The following is a 20,116-nucleotide window of genomic DNA, read 5'->3' as shown; positions in this document are numbered from 1 at the left end:
CTGAATGAATTTGACGCTGAAGCAATTGCTCATTTAAATTGCATGAACTTGATGTTTGGTATGTATTGGTTTTTTTAACTGAGCAGTTATGTTGAAGTGAGTTTTGTAAATCTAATGCAAGACGTTGTATGCTTTGATCTTCTCTTTTGTTATTTCAGGGAACAGAAGACTTTTCTTTTGGTCTAACTGTGGCACTTGCTGGTTGATTCATTGGCATATCGGGCAATGTGATCAACTTTGAACTAGAGAACTGGTTCAATTCTCCAATTGATGAGTGAATTAATTCCGGTTGGTTATCAATAGATTCAACAGGAAATATAACTGCAGTTTGATTCACTGGAGAGTTGGGTTGTTGAAGTGAATCAAACTGGTTAAAAGTGTTTTCTTGCTCTCTGAGAACAACGTTGTGTTCTGAGGATTGATTATTACTCAAGACAAATCTGTCCTGAATGTTTGCTCTGGATAATAGGGTTGATGCTGGTGTTGGGGCTGCCAACAACGACATTGATTGGTTTATCTGTTCAACCGTCATAGAATTTTTTACTGATTCTTCAGTCAATTCTCTAGTATCCTGCGCAAATTGTCTGTTGATTTGAAGGAATTTTGAGAGGAGGTTGGCTTTATTTTCTCCTTGCGGAAGGAAAAACAATGGTTTCGCCGGTCTTGGGGTCACTGGAGGCGAGACATCGCTGGCAGGGTTCTTTACTGTCATGTTGTTTTGCTCTGAGTTTTGGGAAACCGGTGTCAATCGATGCAACTCGAGTTGTCTTCTTGAGGACTGTGAGACGCAGCTGATGTCATCGCAAAATCGAGTTGATGATTGACTCAATTGACCATTATCGTCGAGACTGTTGACTTCTAGTTCCAACTTTTCTAGACGAGAGATCAAGTTCGATTGAAGTTTCATGACTGAGTTTATGCTACTGGAGCTTGAGTAGCATAATGCTACTCAAGATGCTGTCAAGGTTTGTCTTCAGCTCTTCAACGCTCTCTTTGATTTTGTTGATCAACAAAGAAAGAGTGGGGAAGCTTTTTCTCTGCTCAATGGATGTCTGTACGAGATCAAGCTGATTTTTCATATTGAGCTCAGTCATTTTGAACTTGTTGAATGCGTATTGTAACTTCTGGCTGTTTTCTTTTGTCATCTTGATGAACCGGCTGTAGTAAACTTGTAATGGTTCTGTCGTATTTAAAGTAAAGGTAAAGGACGGCTCGAAATTTACGGAGCGACGATTTTTTTGGTAAATTAAAAATCTTTTATGTTTATGTAGGCTAATCAGCCTAGTTTTTTTCATTCAAAAGTAGCGACGCAACTTATCACGAAAACAAGAGTCCTAAATGTGTTTTTCTTGTGCTAAATCTAGCTAAAAATTTGCTTAAAAAAAGGAGAACTAAGCGTTCGCGCTTGTGTACCGTTGGTTTGTTGAACAGGACCAAATAGTTGCGTTCAACGTTTTTTTACATATATGACTTTGCAACAATTCTCCTGTAAGTTTTTGTTCTCCTTTAATTACAATCAAGGTACCAGAAAAATTATAGGAGTGTTTTCTTTTTTTTGCGTGTGAAGTTTTAGGAACAAATAAAAGCTAAAAAACCAAACAAACTAAATCTATATTATATTGATTTCTTCTGCAAAAAAATTATTTTTTTTTAGAATTTCTAATGCGGTGCGACGAGGCAACGTGAGCTACAGAAACGCAGAGAAAACTGGTTGCTTAAATGGTTGCTGGGTTTACTTTGAAGCTCTTTTCAAGAAACTCTGTTTTGCGATTCTTATGAAGTTAAGGACAACTGCTACCATTAAACTGCTTGTATTCGCTTCTGGATAATATCTGCCACCTATGAATTGCTCATCTTTACTTTGGTGACTACTGCGACTCAAAGGAAACACACTCCTCTTCAGTTAGTGACTACTGAGACCAAAGGGGAAAAAGGGACTTCTTTCGGCAACTTCTGAGACCGCGGACAAAAAAGAAGAGACGTTTGAGTTTTCCAATTTAAAGGGACTATATGCGTGAGCAAATTTGAGTGGGGAAATATTCGAGAGCGTTCGATTTTCTTCTTTTTGAGAAAAAAAAGAAAATAGATCTTATCTTCTCTTTTTTATTTCTCTTGAGAAGGTATTTTCAGTGTATACTACTCAATTAACTAGATGCGCGGCTAGTAGTATGCAAAATGAAAACAAAATAAGTGTAAACGCCGGCATACAACTTTCTTAGGAATGCATACTACCCCATTAACTAGGCTTGCGGCTAGTAGTATGCAATTCAGATAAAAGAAAACACAAACCTTTTTCTAGGTTTTTTTGTCAGAAGCTTTTCAGGAATTTTCCGTCTGTTTTTTTTTGGTTTTCCAGAATTGTTATATAGTTTCCCAGCTTGTTTTGTAATGAACTGAGGAGGTTTATTAAATAGCTCTTTTTGAAAATTGATTGATTTTTCTTTGAATAAGAAAAAAACTTAGAAAAAACGTTTATTGATTTTTATATGACAGAGAAACAATTTGGCAACTTTTCTGTTGCTTCTTTGCAGTTTTGCAAGGGGATGAAATAAGTTTTCAGCTTGTTTTCAAACAAACAGAAGGGGCTTTTCCGAACGTTTTCTTGTTATCTACTGAGAATTTCCAATAAATTTTCAATAATTTCCAATAATACTGAAAATTTCCAATAAATTTCCAATTCAATATGTTTTTTTGAATTTTTTAAGTAAAAGAAGCAAATTTGCAAATTTTAAGTTGCCTCTTTACAAATTTGTATAGTCAATCAACTGATTTTGAAGCCTGTTTTCCAACAAAACCAGGGGGGCTAATCAATGGGTTTCAGTGGAACTAATAAATGATTTATTCAAAACATTAGGAAAATGTTTTTTGAATTTTTTGAGTCAAAGAAGCATTTTTTGTCAAAATTGAGTTGCTTCTTCACAAAATTGGCAAATCGATCAATTGATTTTGAAGCTTCTTTGCCAACGAACCCAGGGGGGCTAATCCATGGGTTTTTGGATTTATTAAAAAGTTTTCATTAAAACGTGAGAAAAACGTTTTTTGATTTTTGACGCTCAAAAAGGCACTTTTGCGACTTTTTCATTTTTTGAGCAAAGATTTTACATAGGGAGTTTAACCAAAATAAAGTTGAGTTTAGGTCCAACTGAAGTATTCTGTTCAAATAAAAATATTACTTTCATGTAGATGCTTTGCGACAAATTGGGAAAATTGTGTTTGAGTTTTTCCGATGCAAAAAACGCTATATCGTTTTTTTCGTGCAATTTGTGTGTTTTTTTTTCGTCAATTGCTGACTTGTAGTTTCTCATGGCTATTTCATTCATAAACCATCAAAAAAAGCTTGTTGGGGGACAATTTTTGTATGTTTGAGATTTTTTTGTCGCAAAAAAAATCACGTTTTTTTGGATACGTCTAACCGGGGAAAAGACTTCTAAGGTGACGTCTGGAACCTCGGGCGATCTTCCTTGGTGACGTCTGTAACCAGAAAAAAAATGTCAGGCCTTCTTGGTAGGGTCACGTCTGAAAACCCTTGCAAAAATAACTCTTCGTCTATGGTTGGCTGGTCTGCAATAAGAAACTCTTCCTCTGTCGTAGTCTTGGATATTAGACTTGGGGTGCGCTCATGCCCCCTCTTTGTTTCAAAAAAAATATTAAATTACATTCAGAAGGTTCTATGTCCTTTTTATCAAGGCGGATGGTCGCCAAAATTATGTTTTAAAACATACCTCTAGTCTAATCATTCGTTAAAAGAGCACGTCTAAGTTTCCGTTGGACAAAAGAGTCGAGTTTTTGTTGCAATTTTGGCGGTTTATTTGAATCATCTTGAAAGTTGCAATAGCATTGGCAGCACAGGCAAATATCACAGACTATTGGAGATAAATCAAGCGCAAAATAAGAAAAGTACATAACTAAATGTCAAATACTTAACCAGAGCATGCCACTAAACTTTAGCAGTCAAAAAATATCTTTTACCAGTTCTAGTGGCTGAAAAATAGTTTTAAGCTAAACCTCATCCAATAACCATTAAAAGTTGCGAGTAAGCAGACAGACCCTATAGATTATCACTGCAAGAATAGGCAGACAGACCCTCTCGTTTTCTATTTAAATAGAGTAGCTACTTGCAATGCGCGTGCGTTTAATTTTATTTAACTAGCGATTCGCAAAGCGAGATCTTAACTAAATTTCTTAGCGCTTACTTGCGGAGCGGGCTTTACAATAGAGTTTTTTAACTGAATTTAAATTGCAAACTTAAGAGAATGAAATGAAATGAAGTGCTTGTAAGCAAACGTGAATGTGTGATCAGACATGTCTGATCACGAGGCGGGAAACCAAGAAGGAAATCATTAACAGATCACAAGACACGAACTGAATAAATATGAACAGGATTATCAAGGGCAAATAAATTGAACTACTTTACAACATCATTTAACATATACTGCATCGAACAAATGATGATTTCTTTAGGTAGCACATACCCCTTACACCGACAAAGAAAATTGTTATAATACAATTTTCGAATGTATAATTAATTACAATATTTACAAATTAATACTTGGTCCCCGGTTATATAAGTAATAACAATATATTTACTGCTTATCATAGCTAAAAATATATATTAATAAATAAGAGTTTGTATTTAAAGCAGTCTGAAGCATAAACTGTCATCGAACGCACGAGGGTCGGAGTGTCGATTTCCAAGAGAGAAGGATTTTGCGAACCGGGGGGAGATAATTCTCCTATTCGTGGAGATACGTTGAATTCAGTCGGCTGTTGTTCAGCAATGCTTTGCACTGTTTCAACAACAGAGTTAGATGGGGGCTGGAAGTTTTCAATATCACCCGCTCGTCGTGGACGTTTGGGTTGTGCTGCAATTGTGGAGTCAGGGGATGGACTTTCAAATCCATAATAATAAGGACTGCAGCTATCCTGTCCGATGACCTTGGTGATTGTGTGGTGGCCGTTGTGTTTGTGGTAGAGGTTGTAGGCTGTTCGCTGTGCGAAACAGTGCTTGCTTCTGGCTGCTGATTTCGCATCGCGAGAAAGTTGAATATATTAGGAATGCGACCTCGCATCGCGCTTGAGATGTTTGACTTTGATGAAGGGATCCCGCTGCCCGGATCACGCTTGCGGTGCTTCATCTTTTTGTCCCCCTTCTGCGGTCCGCGTATGCCTTCAATGGAGTTTGCCGCTCCAGTTGCGTCCCGAATTTAGCTATATCGCTATTTCTGACAGTTACCACAGATTTCCCTAGCTCTTTGATGGTGGAGGTTGTTGGGCTAACTTTCAGAATATGAGATCCAGGGGCAAGGACCTCATACAATCCTTCGAGGTTTTTCTTTGATCGTCTCTTGCCATGAATTTTTCGCGCTAAATTTAATTCGACAGCACGCTCTTTGAGAGGAATTGGTTGAGTGGCCTTTGTTCGCAGGAAACGAGATTCGCCATCGTTGCTAGCCCGTTTTCTTGACTTGGCCTCTTGCGTTGCTTGTGACATTCCTTTCTCAACCTCAATGTCACTGCGGTAGCCATACAGCCATTTGTCGTCTGGAAGTATTTCTACCGGCATCACTGTCTTCATCTAAATAGTAGTTTACTATGCTTTCGTAAGTGAGATTAGACAATTTAGGTATTGTCGATATCACGCTCAGCGGGGTATTAGGTTTTCTTCCGAAATGTGCTTCGAAGGGCCGACATCTTTGTTGTTTTTTGTTTACATATTCTCAATTACTGTATTATTTTCTTTAATGCGTGCTTTACATGAAAGGCATTATTAGACGATTTTTCCTCTTTGATACATGCAAGTCTATTTTTAATCGTTTGGATGAGTCTTTCTACCAAACCAATAGCACGATGATCGTTTACTGGAGCTTCAATGATGTCAATAATATTTTTGTTACAGAAAGTCTTTACTTGATTGCCAACCAAAAATTTTGCTTGATCAAGACGAATAGATCGAGGAATTCCGTGATTTTCTATATAAATGTCCAAAAATTTTAGAACATTAGGTCCGTTTGCTTTGTCATAAATACATGCAGTAGGATATTTGGAAAAACGATCAATAGCGGCCAAGAAATAAACTTCGGCACCCCTTTCATCAAAAATCGGGTTCCAAAATCAATTTGGATTTCTTGAGTCGGTTCAACACACGGTACATGAGGATGAAATTGTTTAGCGGGAATAACAGATTTAAGGTTCTTAACAATCACAGTGCAGGGCTTGCATTTAGTAGCCTTTACAATGAGTTCGCGGTGCATGTAGGGCACCAGCAATGCTTAGCCATGCAAATCATGCCCCTTGTGCCCGGATGGCTTGCGTGTATATCCTCAGTTAATGCCTCTCGCAACACATTTGTTTTGGCTACTTTTTCATCGATACACACGCACCCAGATCGAACATGAAGGTCTCTCCAATGTGAATGTATGTAGGGGTTCAACGTTTTTAGGCGGCTTTCGTTATTAGTCAATATGCATTCCCTGACTTCTTTTAAAACTGCGTCATTACTCGTTAGTGATGCGATTAGAGATTTATTGTAAATCTTGGACACAATGTAGTCAAATGTGGGTACATATGGGCTGGGTGTGAGAAGAGTACTAGCGTTAGAGGAATGAGCCGGAGATGTTGGGGTTAATATCTGTAAAGGACTCGCGGCGCGGGTAGTGTTATTCGAAGTTGTTCGCTGACTTGCGGTGCGGGTATTGTCAGATGTATTTGAGAGCGGACTTGCAAGGCGGGTTAAGTTCTGACTTGAAGATTGTTGATTCGCGGCGCGGGATGTGCCATTAAAACGAACTCGAGTGATTCGCTTTTTAGAAGGCATGTTGTTATTAAATTGATTTATTGAATTTAGTTCCGAAGAAAATTCAGATGACATTTTATTTCTAGAATTAGGATTGCACGACTGAATTGTAGAATGATGTGAGGCAAAAAGCATTGAATTTATTTGTGGGTTGTGACTTTTAAAATTATTTGTGAAATGTCTCCTAATTGGCGGGAATTTAGACCTAAGAATTGGAGTCTCGCACGGCGCGAGAGCTAATTCATTCCGATTTTGGACTAATTGTTTATACTTATTTGTATTGTGCTGAGCGAGAGAAGTGTTAAGTGGTATTTGCAACGCGGGGTCTACATATTTCAAATTGTTTAAATTACAAGTAGTATTTGAGGCTAACGTTTGCGGCGCGGGGGATATGTAATAATCATGTTTGCGTACTCTTGCTGCATGTGTGCTAATTAATTTTATCGCCTTATTGTTGGCCTCAATTTTAAGTGTAATTTGCGATGCGGGATCGTGTGTTTTTAATAATTGGTGTAAATGTGATGCGGGACGTGTTTTATTTAAATCTAATGAATTAATAGATGCAGAAATTAACTTGAGTTTTGCTAGAATAGATTCCTCGTCATAATTAGAAATTTTTTTAGCTTGTTGAAACGGGTGTCCGGAAATATAATCCACCAGACCCATTTTCGCCCCCGGAAGATGTTCAATGTCAAACTGAAATGTTAGTAGACGATCTATCCAGCGAGTTAGTCTACTATTGTACGATTTATTCGATCTATTTTCTTTCATAACAGAGAGAAGAGCTCGATGATCCGTAAAAACAGTAAAATTTTTCCCATACAGATAGTTTTTAAAACATTCAATCGACCAAACTACTCCCTGTAGCTCAAGTTCGTTCACACTATAGCGGTCTTCGCATGAATTTAAGAATCGCAAGGCAAACGCAATTGGTTTCCACCCGTCAACTGTTAGTTGTTCGAGTGCTGTTCCGAGACCGGAGCGCGATGCATCACATTTTATGCGTGTTTCGAGTTGCGGTTTATAGTGACTATTTGCGGTTGCGTTCGCAATGCGATCTTTTATTTCGTTAAAACACTTCTCGTGCTCCTCTGTCCAGCAGAATTTTGATGTCTTTTTCAGTAAAGGAGGGGGTGGCTAACTTGTGCAAGATTTGGAATAATTTTTCCGATGTAATGCACCGATCCCAGAAAAGAACGGAGTTTCTTTAGAGTTTTCGGAGCTGCAAGTGCAAAAATTGCAGCTGTTTTACTTTCAAGTGGTGAAATACCCGATTGAGATATATGATATCCTAGCCAATCGATTTCTAATTTTCCAAAATGACATTTGGGACGGTTTATTCTAAGATTTTCATCCTTCTATCGTTTTAAACAATTCATAACATAACTTTTATGTTCTTCGAAAGATCCCTTGCTAGCTATCAAAATGTCCTCTAGGAAACAATATGTATTTTTTAGACCGATCAAAATATAGTCCATTGCTTTTTGAAATTCGGCAGGCATATCTGTTAGCCCGTAAAATCCCGTTTAAAATCTGTAAGTGCCAGTCATATCACCATAATAATATTAAAGTTGCAAAGATTTGCCGTATTAATATCTAAGTTTATTTGACTGTATGCATACTTTAAATCTATCGTTGAAAAGTATGTTGTGTTTTGCGAAGCGGGAGCACTAATCTGTTGAGAAATAGATTCGACAAGCGTATCAATGTTTGGCATTTGATGTTTATTCTTGTGAATGGCTTTGTTTAGTTCTTTTGAATCGAGTTCTAGCTTTATCGTTTGGTCTTTCTTTACTGAAACCACTATTGGAGATATAAACTATTTGTCTGGGCAACTTGAAAGTTAAACGATATGTTTTTCATCTAACAATTTCTTAAGTTCAGTATTGACTTTTTCTTGTAAATTAATAGGGATTCGTCTACCTTTTTGAGGTCTAGGTTGAAAGTCTTTATGAAATTTGAATTTTGCCGCGTGATTCTTTGATCTCCCGATGCGCGATATCAGTTCAGGAAAAGTTTTTGCGATTAGTTCTTTGAACTCTGGAGAGGAAATATTGTTGACACATTTACTTTTTTGCGATGTAGATTTAGTCACAGCTAGACCAAGTCGATCGAATAAATCACGAGCAATTAGCGATTTCAGTCCGTCAGCTACAACAGTGAATGTTGCAGAGTCACAAGTCCATCCATTGCTCGTTATTGACGCTTGAATCTTCCCTTCTACCTGGATGGGTTCATTCGAAAAAGTCCAAATTGTGGTGGCATCTGTTCGCTGATCCAGAATGCGCGAGGACTACTTTGTACCACTTGCGATGCGAGTCAATGGTTCAGAATACTGCATGCGCTACCGGAGTCCTCGAGAAGGGTAGGGTTAATATTGCCGATCTTGATGGGCATGTTGAGCGGTTCAACTTTTTCTACTGAATTCTCGATCACCGCGACCGTGTTATCTTCTCCGCTACTGTAGTCCGATTCGTAGAGCTTAGCAGGTTGTAGAAAATGTACTGAATCCTCAAGATGCGGTTCTTCTTCCACGACACTCATCATCTTCTTTTTAGCATTTACTGGTTTCACTGTCTTTTGTTTATGCAAACTTTCGCAAAATGATTTAGGAGTCCACAATTGTTGCATGTTTTGTCTTTTGCGATACATTTATCTCGATGATTCGGAAGCCAAATCCCTCCACAGTTGGAGCAATAGAGCGTTGAGCGATTGTTTTGTCGTGTTGCATTACCGGAATTTTGCCAATTCGAGGCTCGAGAGCTACCAGAGAATTGAACCGTGTTGACGTTCGCCGGGATGACAATCTTATTATGCTGCTGAATTCGATGCTGGTTTCTTATCCCCAGTTCCATGTTAATTGCTAGCTCTAACGCCTAGCGCGGCTCAACTGTTTGTTTGAGAAGTTCCTTTTGAGATTCAGGATCTATGAGGTTAGTAATGAAGACATCGCGTACCAAAGTTTCTTTCTTATTCTCGAAGTCACAGTTCTCTGCCAACTCCTTTAGTTTTCCATAGAAGTGTTCCACCGTTTCTCCCCGAAGTTGTTTCGTAATCAAGAAAACTTGACGGTCAAAAGTTATGTTGCGAGGACGGATGAATGCCTCTTCTACGATTTTCCAGAAATCGGTGGTTGTTAGGGTATCAATCACGATGTGCGGGTTCTTGCAGTTGAGGATGCGGCATCCTTCTACCCCGATGCTTAGATACAGCAAAGACACGGTTTTGCGATCCGCCAACGGCCATGGTTTGTCGCCACACATTATACGAACTTCTATGAGTAGTTGGCACTTATTTTGCCAATTCATCTTTTGTTGCGCGTTGCGAGCGTTCCTTTCTTTCTCCGACTGTGCAGAAGCGCCGACTATAGATTCTTCGTATATTGGTTCGAGGGGAAGTTCCACCATCTCGGGGTTGGGTCCAAGTAGTGTATCAAGGATGATGTTCTCTTTCGTCAACAGTGCCAATTTATATTGCACTCGCCATTTCTCCCAGCAGAGGGGAGGATCGGGTGTAGGTTTATCCCAGAAAGCGTCAATTCCGCATGTGTACGTTTAGTTGCTGGCTGCCCCATGTCGTACTCTATTTAAATAGAGTAGCTACTTGAAATGCGCGTGCGTTTAATTTTATTTAACTAGCGATTCGCGGAGCGAGATCTTAACTAAATTTCTTAGCGCTTACTTGCGGAGCGGGATTTACAAGAGAGTTTGTTAACTGAATTTGAGTTGCAAACTTAAGAGAATGAAATGAATTGAAGTGCTTGTAAGCAAACGTGAATGTGTGATCAGACATGTCTGATCACGAGGCGGGAAACCAAGAAGGAAATCATTAACAGATCACACGACACGAACTGAATAAATATGAACAGGACTATCAAGGGCAAATAAATTGAACTACTTTACAACATAAATAAATTGAACATATAAAATATACTGCATCGAACAAATGATGATATCTTTAGGTATCACAGATCCTATAGGGTTTTGCTGCAACAATAAGCAGACAGACCTTCTTTGATATTCTCGGTAAATCATTCCGAGAAGGTTAATTTCGCTGAAGTGATAAGGAAATTAGAAATTGCACCAAATACTAAAATAACTAAAAAATTCACAAAAATTTCTGGAGAAATAATTTCAAAGTCATGAAAAAACTAGCCGTTAACAGGAACCATTCGTTGGGTTCGGTTATGTATCATTAGCAACCAATCAGAACTTTGTCAGTGATAATATTTTATGACCACAAACAGTGCCAAAATAATTTTAAAAAATATTAGCTGTTCGTTTATGAATTCAAGCAAATAAAAATAGGTGCAGTTACAATAATTGTAGCATTTAAAGAAACTCAAGTGAAATAAAACTGTGAACGGAAGTCAAACTGACGCACGTGAAAAAACATTCCTCTCAAAACCAAAAATTTGTTGAAACACCAATATCCCAATAAGAGTAGTTTAAATAAAATCACGCCCACGAGCCTGCTCTATTTTTCTCCCCCTTTACTAATTCACGTTGACTCATTTCACTACCCTAATTTGAGTTCTCACTTTCGTGAAAAAGCCATAAAATGTGTGAGCTGATTTTGAGGAAAGCCCGCTCCAGTACAATCCATAAGAAATCGGTAACTAATTTGATGACTCAGACAACGTTAGAGTCTTGTATGAAAACTAAACACACCTGTATGAAACTACATTGAGAGTTAAAAATGCTAAATGTGTCATGACTTGTTTGTTTTGTCCATTCTCACATTATGCTCCTAATATGTGGTTTCTAAATTGCAGTTTGCAGGAATAGGGAGAAAATTCGAAAACGTGCACTGAAATGGGCGTTGAATTAAAAAACGTTCTCTGATGATAAATACAAAGAGAGCCTTTTTCAGCCAGCACAATTTGCTACGAATTAGTTTTTTTTTACTTGTTCGAAAGTACCTAACTATGTTGAATAGAAATTTCAACTGTGAAAGTTTCATAGAAATTTACTGATCATTGGAAGTCTTACAAAAGTTATAATCAAACTCGCTCTGCTGGAAATCGTTTCATAACAACAAATTTCGAAGTTTCTCAAAATGCGATTGGGCAAATTTTTTGTGGTTAGAGTTGTAAGGTACGTAAATGTGATTATGCAAAAATATAACACCGAGGAAATTGGTTGGACATTCCCTTTTCCATTATTCAAGAAACAGTTGAATACTCTTTTAATATCAAAAAATAAAAAAAAAATATTTTCTATCAATGTCCGGTAAATTGGTCATGTTTATGTCAGTGAACTAAGTAATTACCGTAAATTGCGTACCAATCCAATTTAATAGTAATAATAATAGATTGTGTTTAGTGAGATTTTTCAAAATTATGAATAGTTTTCATGATGACAGTGTATAAAAAGGTCAAGATTCGACTAATGAAAAAATAGTATTTAGAATAACTGGGGTCATTTGATGAAGTTGAACAGAATAAATTTTAATCAGAGGACTTGTCCATTCAGGTAATCTTTGGAACCAATATTCAACATAGCTAGCTCTAAAATCTTTGAACTCACCAGTTTTCCCAGCTGTTCATATATATTGAAGCTGTATTTTGCATTCTGTCATCACTACAAGCATTAAATCAAGATTATTACATACATTAGAGCATGCACGAATTATAATTTTGATGGCACAATCAAGTAGCTACGTAATGGGAGAATTTGATGCATAAAAAACTTTTAATTAAGATTTTCATGCTATGTGACGTCTTGCGTTCGAGAACAAGATGGCATATACATAAAGAAGTTGATTTGGGGCTCAATGACATTTTACCGTATGCATTTTTAATGGTAACATCTGAAACTGCACATTTGTTCTAAATTATTGCGTGGTTAGGGATACAATGTCTGCCTAAAGTGGGATACAGAGGTATGCCTAAAGTGAAATCAAGGATTTTTGAAACCTTTAGCATAGTGCACATGTAACTCAAATTGGCTAGAAGTCTGAATCTCGTCTATTAACAAATGTTGGCGCCGCAAATTTTAGTTACATGCTTGGTCAAGTGAGAACTTTTACATGTGCAGCGTTATGAGCAGTCTTAAGCCACTTAGAAAAGAGATTGGTGATAGAGTGACGGGTGCTAATCAGATAGAGAGGAGTTTATTGTCATCATCAGCCATTTTCTCCAAAGCTCCAATCATTTCTGTGTCGTCCAAAGGGGAAAGAGGGTTTGATTCATTGCTGGTTCCAGCTTCGTAGTCCAATATTGTGCACCCTGTCAATTGTAATTTCGACCAATCAGAACTTTTTCCATTAGACTTCAATAAATTTTTCAATTGCAGCCCTTTTTTCTTATTATTCCCCACATTTAAGAACATTTTTTGCATTAGACTTCAATAAATTTTTAAATTGCAGCCCTTTTTCTTATTATTCCCCTTATTTCAGACTGATTGTTTTATGAGCAACATTACTCTTTTTTTGGTGACTATGGTCACTTTTTTTTGTCTGAGACTTTCGCGCGTACGATTATTGCAGCCAAGATTGGTCAGGCTATAGTCAACCTGAAGCTATATGGTTAAGTAAGAGCTCATCCTCATACAGACAGCTTCATGGAGGCAGGGGATTCCCGGGTTGATACTGACACTACGTCTTGATGCACAATTTCATTTGGAGAAGGAAAAAATTTTTTAATATGGTTTCTTAGATACCATAGACTTGTATGGCCCATATAAGACTATAAACGCAAAAAATTGCACACGCTTTTTTTTCTGGTTGAAATCATTTCGTTTTCGCTGAAAAGGGGCCTGGCGGAGTGTAAAACGTATCGAGGGCACCTTGCTAATGTTTAAGATTTATATGGTTTCTTAGATACCATATCTAAGGCCACCATAGACTTGTATGGCCCATATAAACACAAAAAATTGCACACACTTTAGAATCTTTAGAATAAGTTTGTTTTGGCAAAAACAAATGACGAAGTTGAGATTTCTTAGTAAAAAATACACTTAATCGGTACAATGGTGAAAAAATTGACGTGAAATAAAACCTTTTTTAAATGAACTGTTTTAATGCAGTTTTGTTGTGAATTGATTTTGCAATTTGTTTCTTGAATGTGCTATGGCAATAACTCAGTGAAAATTGAGTTTTGACCGATTTTTATGTCAATATGCAATGTTATTGAGGAATTATGAAGCCTGCTAAGGAACGTTTCTTAAGACTTTTTCTACTTTTTTCTCTTTCTATGATTTCTCTGGTTTTATTCGATTTTTCTAAATGTTTTAGGAGTTTTAGTTGTTTTGCATTTATCCCAAACTCTTTCTTAGAAACCATATCAAAGACCATATATGGTTTCTTGGATACCATATCTAAAACCATACATGATTCGTTCATACCATATCAAGGATGATGATCAAATCGACGCTGAGGAGTCGGGCGTCAATGGTTTCTTAGAAGCCATTTCCAAGACCATTTATGTTTTCTTGGATACCATAGCAAGATCATACACGAAATCAATGCTCTTCGTCTATGGAACCATATATGTCTTGGATACGTATTCTAAGAAGAGCCAACCCGGATTGAACTCTCAATCATTGGCGTGTGAATCACACACCTTACCACTCGGCTATCACGCCAAGAGGGTCCTAGATCATTTTTTAAAGACGAAAGTGAGCCAATACCTGCAAAATAGCCAGCACGAGAATGGCGCGCTATAAGGGGATTTTTTCTGCACGTCTAATTCGAAGGCACTTTAATCTATCACAATCCAGATATTAATTGGAGGCATTTTTGCTCACCTGCTCCAGGTACGCATGGCTCCAGAGGTTGACCTTCGTCCTGGTTCTCATACGGGTTCTGTGCACCCAAGTGGGAGATGACGAGAGTCAGGAGCTCCTCGGCTTTCCTCAGAGATTGACCCAACTGCTTCATCCTAAAACAATATTGATCATCGATTAGGAATTCGACGAGGTTTCCAAATTAATGGAAACCAATTTAAAATTTCCAAATTTCGCAGTTTCTGTATTTGTGTAATTATTTTGGTTCACGTTGATCAGGGTGAGGTTGGAATTGGTCTAGAAATTAAGAGTTTTTTTGGAAAAATGTCTCCTTTGGAAAAAATGTCTCCATGAACTTGTCTCCTTGGTGGTTTTGGCAGTTGCAATAAATGGCATACTATTAAGGCTTGTAGAGACTATTAGGGCTTTTGGAAAACTACTCAGATGCTTAGTAATTTCGATACGCCGCTTTTTCCCGTCTCTAAAGACGAAAAGTCAAAAATTCGATCGCTAGACTCGAGAACTGTCGCACATAACCATTCGTACGAAAAACTGCGCTAAAAAGGCAGGGGAGTGAAAGAATTGCTGCAAGTTCAGTTTGCGAGCAATTAATATCGCGGCATTAAAACAACGTTAAAAAGATTGATGCGAGTCAGACAAAATAACAAATGAAAATAATTCCGTAGCAAATGTTATCCTCAATGTCCTCATTGAATTGTCATCGTCATTAAAAATGACCTTTAGGTCAAATATAAAGATCACAATCAATGATTTTCAACTCTAGGTCAACTGAGGTTTTTATCTACGGACAAACTTTGACTTTTAACACTTTTCACCACTAAAAATTTGACCAAAAAATTGTATCCGGAAATTTTAAACCAACATTGTTTCACAGTTGGCTCCAAAATATCATCAAAGTTTTCCTCAAACAGAAAATACAATCCGAAGTTTCTAAACAACAAAAAATATTCAGTTTTTCTGACGTAACAAAAACGAAATGTTCAATATAGTCAGAAGAATATGCAAGGAAAGTGCATGTGGTCATGATGACATTAGTGGCGATGCTCGTAGAAATTCTGGTGTTGTAATGAGAGATTATCTGGCAGCCGCTATCAAGGAGAGTGTGCCAGCAGGTTTATTCCTGAATTTTTTGAATTTGAAATAGTATTCCTATTTTCAACAAAAGGAGCTAAGGATGACTGTAACAATTTGCGTCCAATCATGCCTACTATCACAGAAAAAAATCATGAAAATTTTTTTTATCAATGACTTTTCAATTTTTGCAGCAAATATTTCCTGGTTAATGGATGAATCTGACAAGCCTTTTTGCACAGCGGCACTTCTTTTACACAGGGTGGTACCGCACAGCGGTACCGAAAACAGTAGCAAATCAAACAGATAATGGAGTAAAATCAACATTGGAATGGAAACATCCACTTAGCGTGTTATGTTGATCTTTAAAAAGGCCTTAGATACTCTAAGTCAAGGCATTCAATTAACAAAGTTGGAACATGTTAGAAGCAGAGGTAGTGTCCTTTGTTGGTTTGAACTCAAGTCACTCAGGGTCATCCAGTTCCTATAGAATTCAATGTGGGGTACCTCAGGGATATGCGCTGGGTACTCTTTGGTTTTTGGTTTAAAACAATGTCCCCTAGAGCCGCAGGAATTCAAAAATTTCTGTAATTGCAGATGATTCAACAGTTAACTTCTGATTTCTTCAAATTTCTAGGAGACTTCGAGAGTCTTAAGCAATGGTTTGATGAATCATTTTCATTGAATGAAAGCAAGTTTGAATTGTCAATTTTAAAAAAACAATGTAAAAAAGGGGTCCAAATTGCATAAATTTAAAAAAGTTGAAGCAACATTTTGATATGCTTTGATTATTTGCTTTCCGACAACAAAACCTAATTTGGATAAGTTTTTGTTGACTGAGCAATTTTATATTAAGACAATGTGTTGCAGCAATAATGATGGCTGTTTATCTGCTATTTTATGTTCAGAGAAATTTACGTTGTTTTTAAGTTTTGTTTAGTAAAAATTTCACAAATGCTTTTCAAAATACAAGAGGCTGCTCTCAATCTGTTCGAACACACGTCTTCTTCGATAAAAGCGACATACTAGCAATCGTTTCAAGTGTCTAGTTAAAACAAAAACAGCTAAACGGATTAAAACAGCCTACAGTTTTCGCATGGAAAATGATCTGATATCAAACTGTTCTGATATCCCCGTTTATCATGCTGTCGATTTGAAGTTTGAGTATTTATTTGAGAATTCAACGGTCACTGACAAACAATTCACAAGAAAACGGTCTAAGGTTGAGAACAGAAACGTAACCAATTTTTTTCGTATGTAAAACAGTAGATGAGTCATTTGAGCAGGTATTTGAAGTTTTTATTGAAACAATGCATATCATATTCGGATAATAAGCGGAAAAAATTCTACAAAAAACCAGCAGGATACAGCCAACTGAAAAAAGCAGCAGCCAGAAACAAAACTTGTGTAAGTTATGTCCAAATACGCTAGGAACTCATTCAATTTCAGTTCAATATAAAAGCCGTGTTTTCAGGTGAGGGTTGGCAGAAAATTAGAGCATTTTATCGAACAAAAATGCAATAAATGTAAAAGAAGAGAAGAACTTTTTTCAGTTCTGTTGTATGCCAACAAGAAATTTTACAGTTTCGTATCAAAATATAATTTTTGAACAGTTAATCAATTTTTTTAATGATAGTGGCGCAGTATCGTTTGCAAAGTTTATGAAAACAATAAAACCAGCCCGAAAACAGCAAAAAAAGTTCACTCCTTCAAAAACGTGATTCTTTTATATCATCAAACTATAGGCAAATGTAAATTCTACCTGCTTTTGGCCAAATTTTTGAAAAACTGCTTTTTAATCTATTTAGATTCTCTTGCGTTGAAAAAAATTCAATCGAAAAGTTAGATTGGAATTCGTCGAAAAATAAGTGCAATTCATGACTTCAAAAAAAACTGAGTGGTGAAATTTGTAACAATTGGTCAAGGGCACAAAAATTGACAAAATGGGCCTTCATAAATTTGAAAAGAGCTTTAATACTCCCAACCACAATATTTTGCTAACGAAATGTCAAATGTATGGCTCCAGAGGAAGTGTATACAATTTAGCTCAATCTTACTTAAAAATGGAAGCCATTATATAAAAATAGCAAAAGCCAACACATAAGAAGACAATTAATTGTGTTCCACGAGGCTCTATTTTGTGGCCGTTACTTTTCAACATCTCCTTGAATGGCTAGCTTCAATACGACTGAATACTCTTGCAAACTGTATGCTGATGACACAACAATAACTTCACAAAGAACTACATAAACTACGGATACTACTGCAGCGCTGCAGAACTCAGCTGGAAAAAAATGGTTTTTTAAATTAAATAGACACTCAACACAGTAGAAACAAAACACAGTGTTTGACAAAAAGCAAATGGTCAAAAACACAAAAACCAATAATCAGCAATAGGTAAAATACTTTTGAGCTTTCATTGACAACACGCTCAGTTTCAGGGAACTCTTAAAAATAGTCAGAATGAAGCTGTTGAAATTGCGCTCCTATTTTCATCGCTTGAGGAGGATTTCTGGTCAACAGCAATTGTTGATTTTTGTTAAAAAAAAATTAACGTTAACCCAGTTGATCAGTATGGAAAATTGGTTTTCGGCTCGACAACAGGAAATCTTTTGAAATTTGAAGATGCTCATCAAAACATACTCAAAATAAATTTTTTTGAAGCGCAAAATTGATTCTATTGAGAAGTTAATAGTAAAGTGTTCAATGGTCAATGTCATGGAACTTCATACCTATGAAGTTTTAGCACTGTTGATAAAATTTATACTGGAAGAAGGGCGTCCGAAACAATAATAATAATAACTTTATGATAAAATGTTTTCGTAAAATCACAACCAGCGTAATGCTAAAAAAGCTCTGAGGTACAATTATGATTTTGTTGTGGAATGCAAAGCTTGAAAAAAAGGAAGTTAAAATTTTGTTCATAGATTTTGACATAAGATAATCGGCAGCATTGAATTGCTTAAGTTATTTTTTAGTACTTTGAAACTCCGCTTGGGCTATAAATTTTTATTTTGTTGGTGTATGACCAATTTCACGCAAACAATTTTCCTCAGAAATTACAGAAATGAGAATTGCATCAACTTTGAACTCTTCCAATGGGCTTTTGGAAACGAACCAGTTAGGTCCAACAGAGTCCTGATTGCGTCGATCTTGTTCTGATGTTTTTATACTTCGTAATCTATCTGTTTCTCGACCCTACGAACAAATGATTCTTATTATTTTCTCAAATTAAACGCAATTCTTACAGATAAGCAGCGCACTTTGTACTTTGTTTCATAAAACGCTGACCAGGTACAAGAAAACGCTGACCAGGTAAAATGCTGACCAGGAAAAAAGGAATTAGTACAAGAAGAATAGGTTTCTCAGAAAATATTTTGAACTGTTCGTTTTTGTGTTCGGCGCATATTGCATCAAAAATTCGCTTTTCACAAAACACATTTGATAGTCTAAATTTTGGAATAAAAAAATACGCTTTTTAAATTTTCAGAGATAATTTTTCATGGTATTAATGTCAAAATGTTTTGTTTTCTCGTGTCAAGACTATCTCATTTTTAACGCAGGACGCCCCTTCTATTGTTCTGTTTGATCTAGGCATATTAACTAGGGGTCTGTGTCCCCTCGGCCTGTGGTATGTTGCGGCCACCTGTGGGTAAAAACCTGGTTCTAACTTGGAGTGATTGTCGTGGTTGTCCTGATTGATTTTCTTGAGGATCCGGAGATTCTCTCCCTCGTCCTCTTTCTTCCTCTTGCTGAACAACTTCACTAATGCACGTCTCTACAAACAAGAACGAACACTCTTCTCATAAATAAAAAAATTGTTGTAATGGTCAGTAGTTGACCGCACTTATTTGAGACTCTTGAGGACCTTTTGACAAAGATTTAATATAAAAATTTTTTTGTTTTAAAAAATGAAACTGAGCTGACAGATTGGCAACGACTTAAAGTCCAAAGATTGATATAATTACTTCGAACTTCATTTTTTGCACTTAAATACGGCCTATTTTTCAAACTCAAAACTTTTAAGACAATCGATTCTATATAAAAATTAAGAAGATTGTGCCAAAGCAGATGAAACTGGAAGGGGGAGGGGGGGGGGCTTCTCATTTATAAAAAGATGTGACGTCATATTTACAAACATGTGATGCGCATTCGAGTCTAGCTGGGTAGATAATTCTCATCTCAGGTGTCTCACTCATCTTCCCCATTCCCCATCTCTTCAGGTGAGACTCTATCTGAGTGAACAGATTCGCCTAGAACAGAATTCATCCTTGAAAGTACCCACTCATCCCCTAGTCTACAATTAATGGTATCCAAAATGTATATGGGGATTATAATTTCTATGAAAACTTTGCTTTTTTCAGTCAATCAAAATCTTTTAGGAGATACAGCAAAGATTTTGAAAAGCTTTTGAACGAATCGTTTTCTCAAAGTTTTCCAGGTCTCTCTAAAAAGGAGGCTTGAAATTTTTAAAAGTAATTATTTCTATGACTCTTTGACGCAA

General features: G+C 36.8%; 1 protein-coding gene across 1 annotated transcript in view; it reads right to left on the bottom strand.

The window, feature by feature from the left end:
* Nucleotides 1-12,838: 12,838 nt before the first annotated feature.
* Nucleotides 12,839-20,116, bottom strand: part of LOC142343071 (transient receptor potential cation channel subfamily A member 1-like) — a 117,247-nt gene continuing 109,969 nt past the window's right edge. Inside the window, exons 23-26 of the mRNA XM_075394759.1 lie at nucleotides 19,752-19,865; nucleotides 19,284-19,390; nucleotides 14,542-14,675; nucleotides 12,839-13,022 (exon numbers count right to left, since the gene is read on the bottom strand). Coding sequence (XP_075250874.1) covers nucleotides 12,892-13,022; nucleotides 14,542-14,675; nucleotides 19,284-19,390; nucleotides 19,752-19,865 — 486 coding nt within the window. The 3' untranslated portion in view covers nucleotides 12,839-12,891. The remainder of the gene's footprint in view (nucleotides 13,023-14,541; nucleotides 14,676-19,283; nucleotides 19,391-19,751; nucleotides 19,866-20,116) is intronic.

The sequence above is a fragment of the Convolutriloba macropyga genome, chromosome 7, assembly GCF_964194025.1.
Source record: "Convolutriloba macropyga chromosome 7, txConMacr16.3, whole genome shotgun sequence".
Classification (NCBI taxonomy): Eukaryota; Metazoa; Xenacoelomorpha; order Acoela; family Convolutidae; genus Convolutriloba; species Convolutriloba macropyga.
This window is presented reverse-complemented; position numbering and strand designations above follow the sequence as displayed.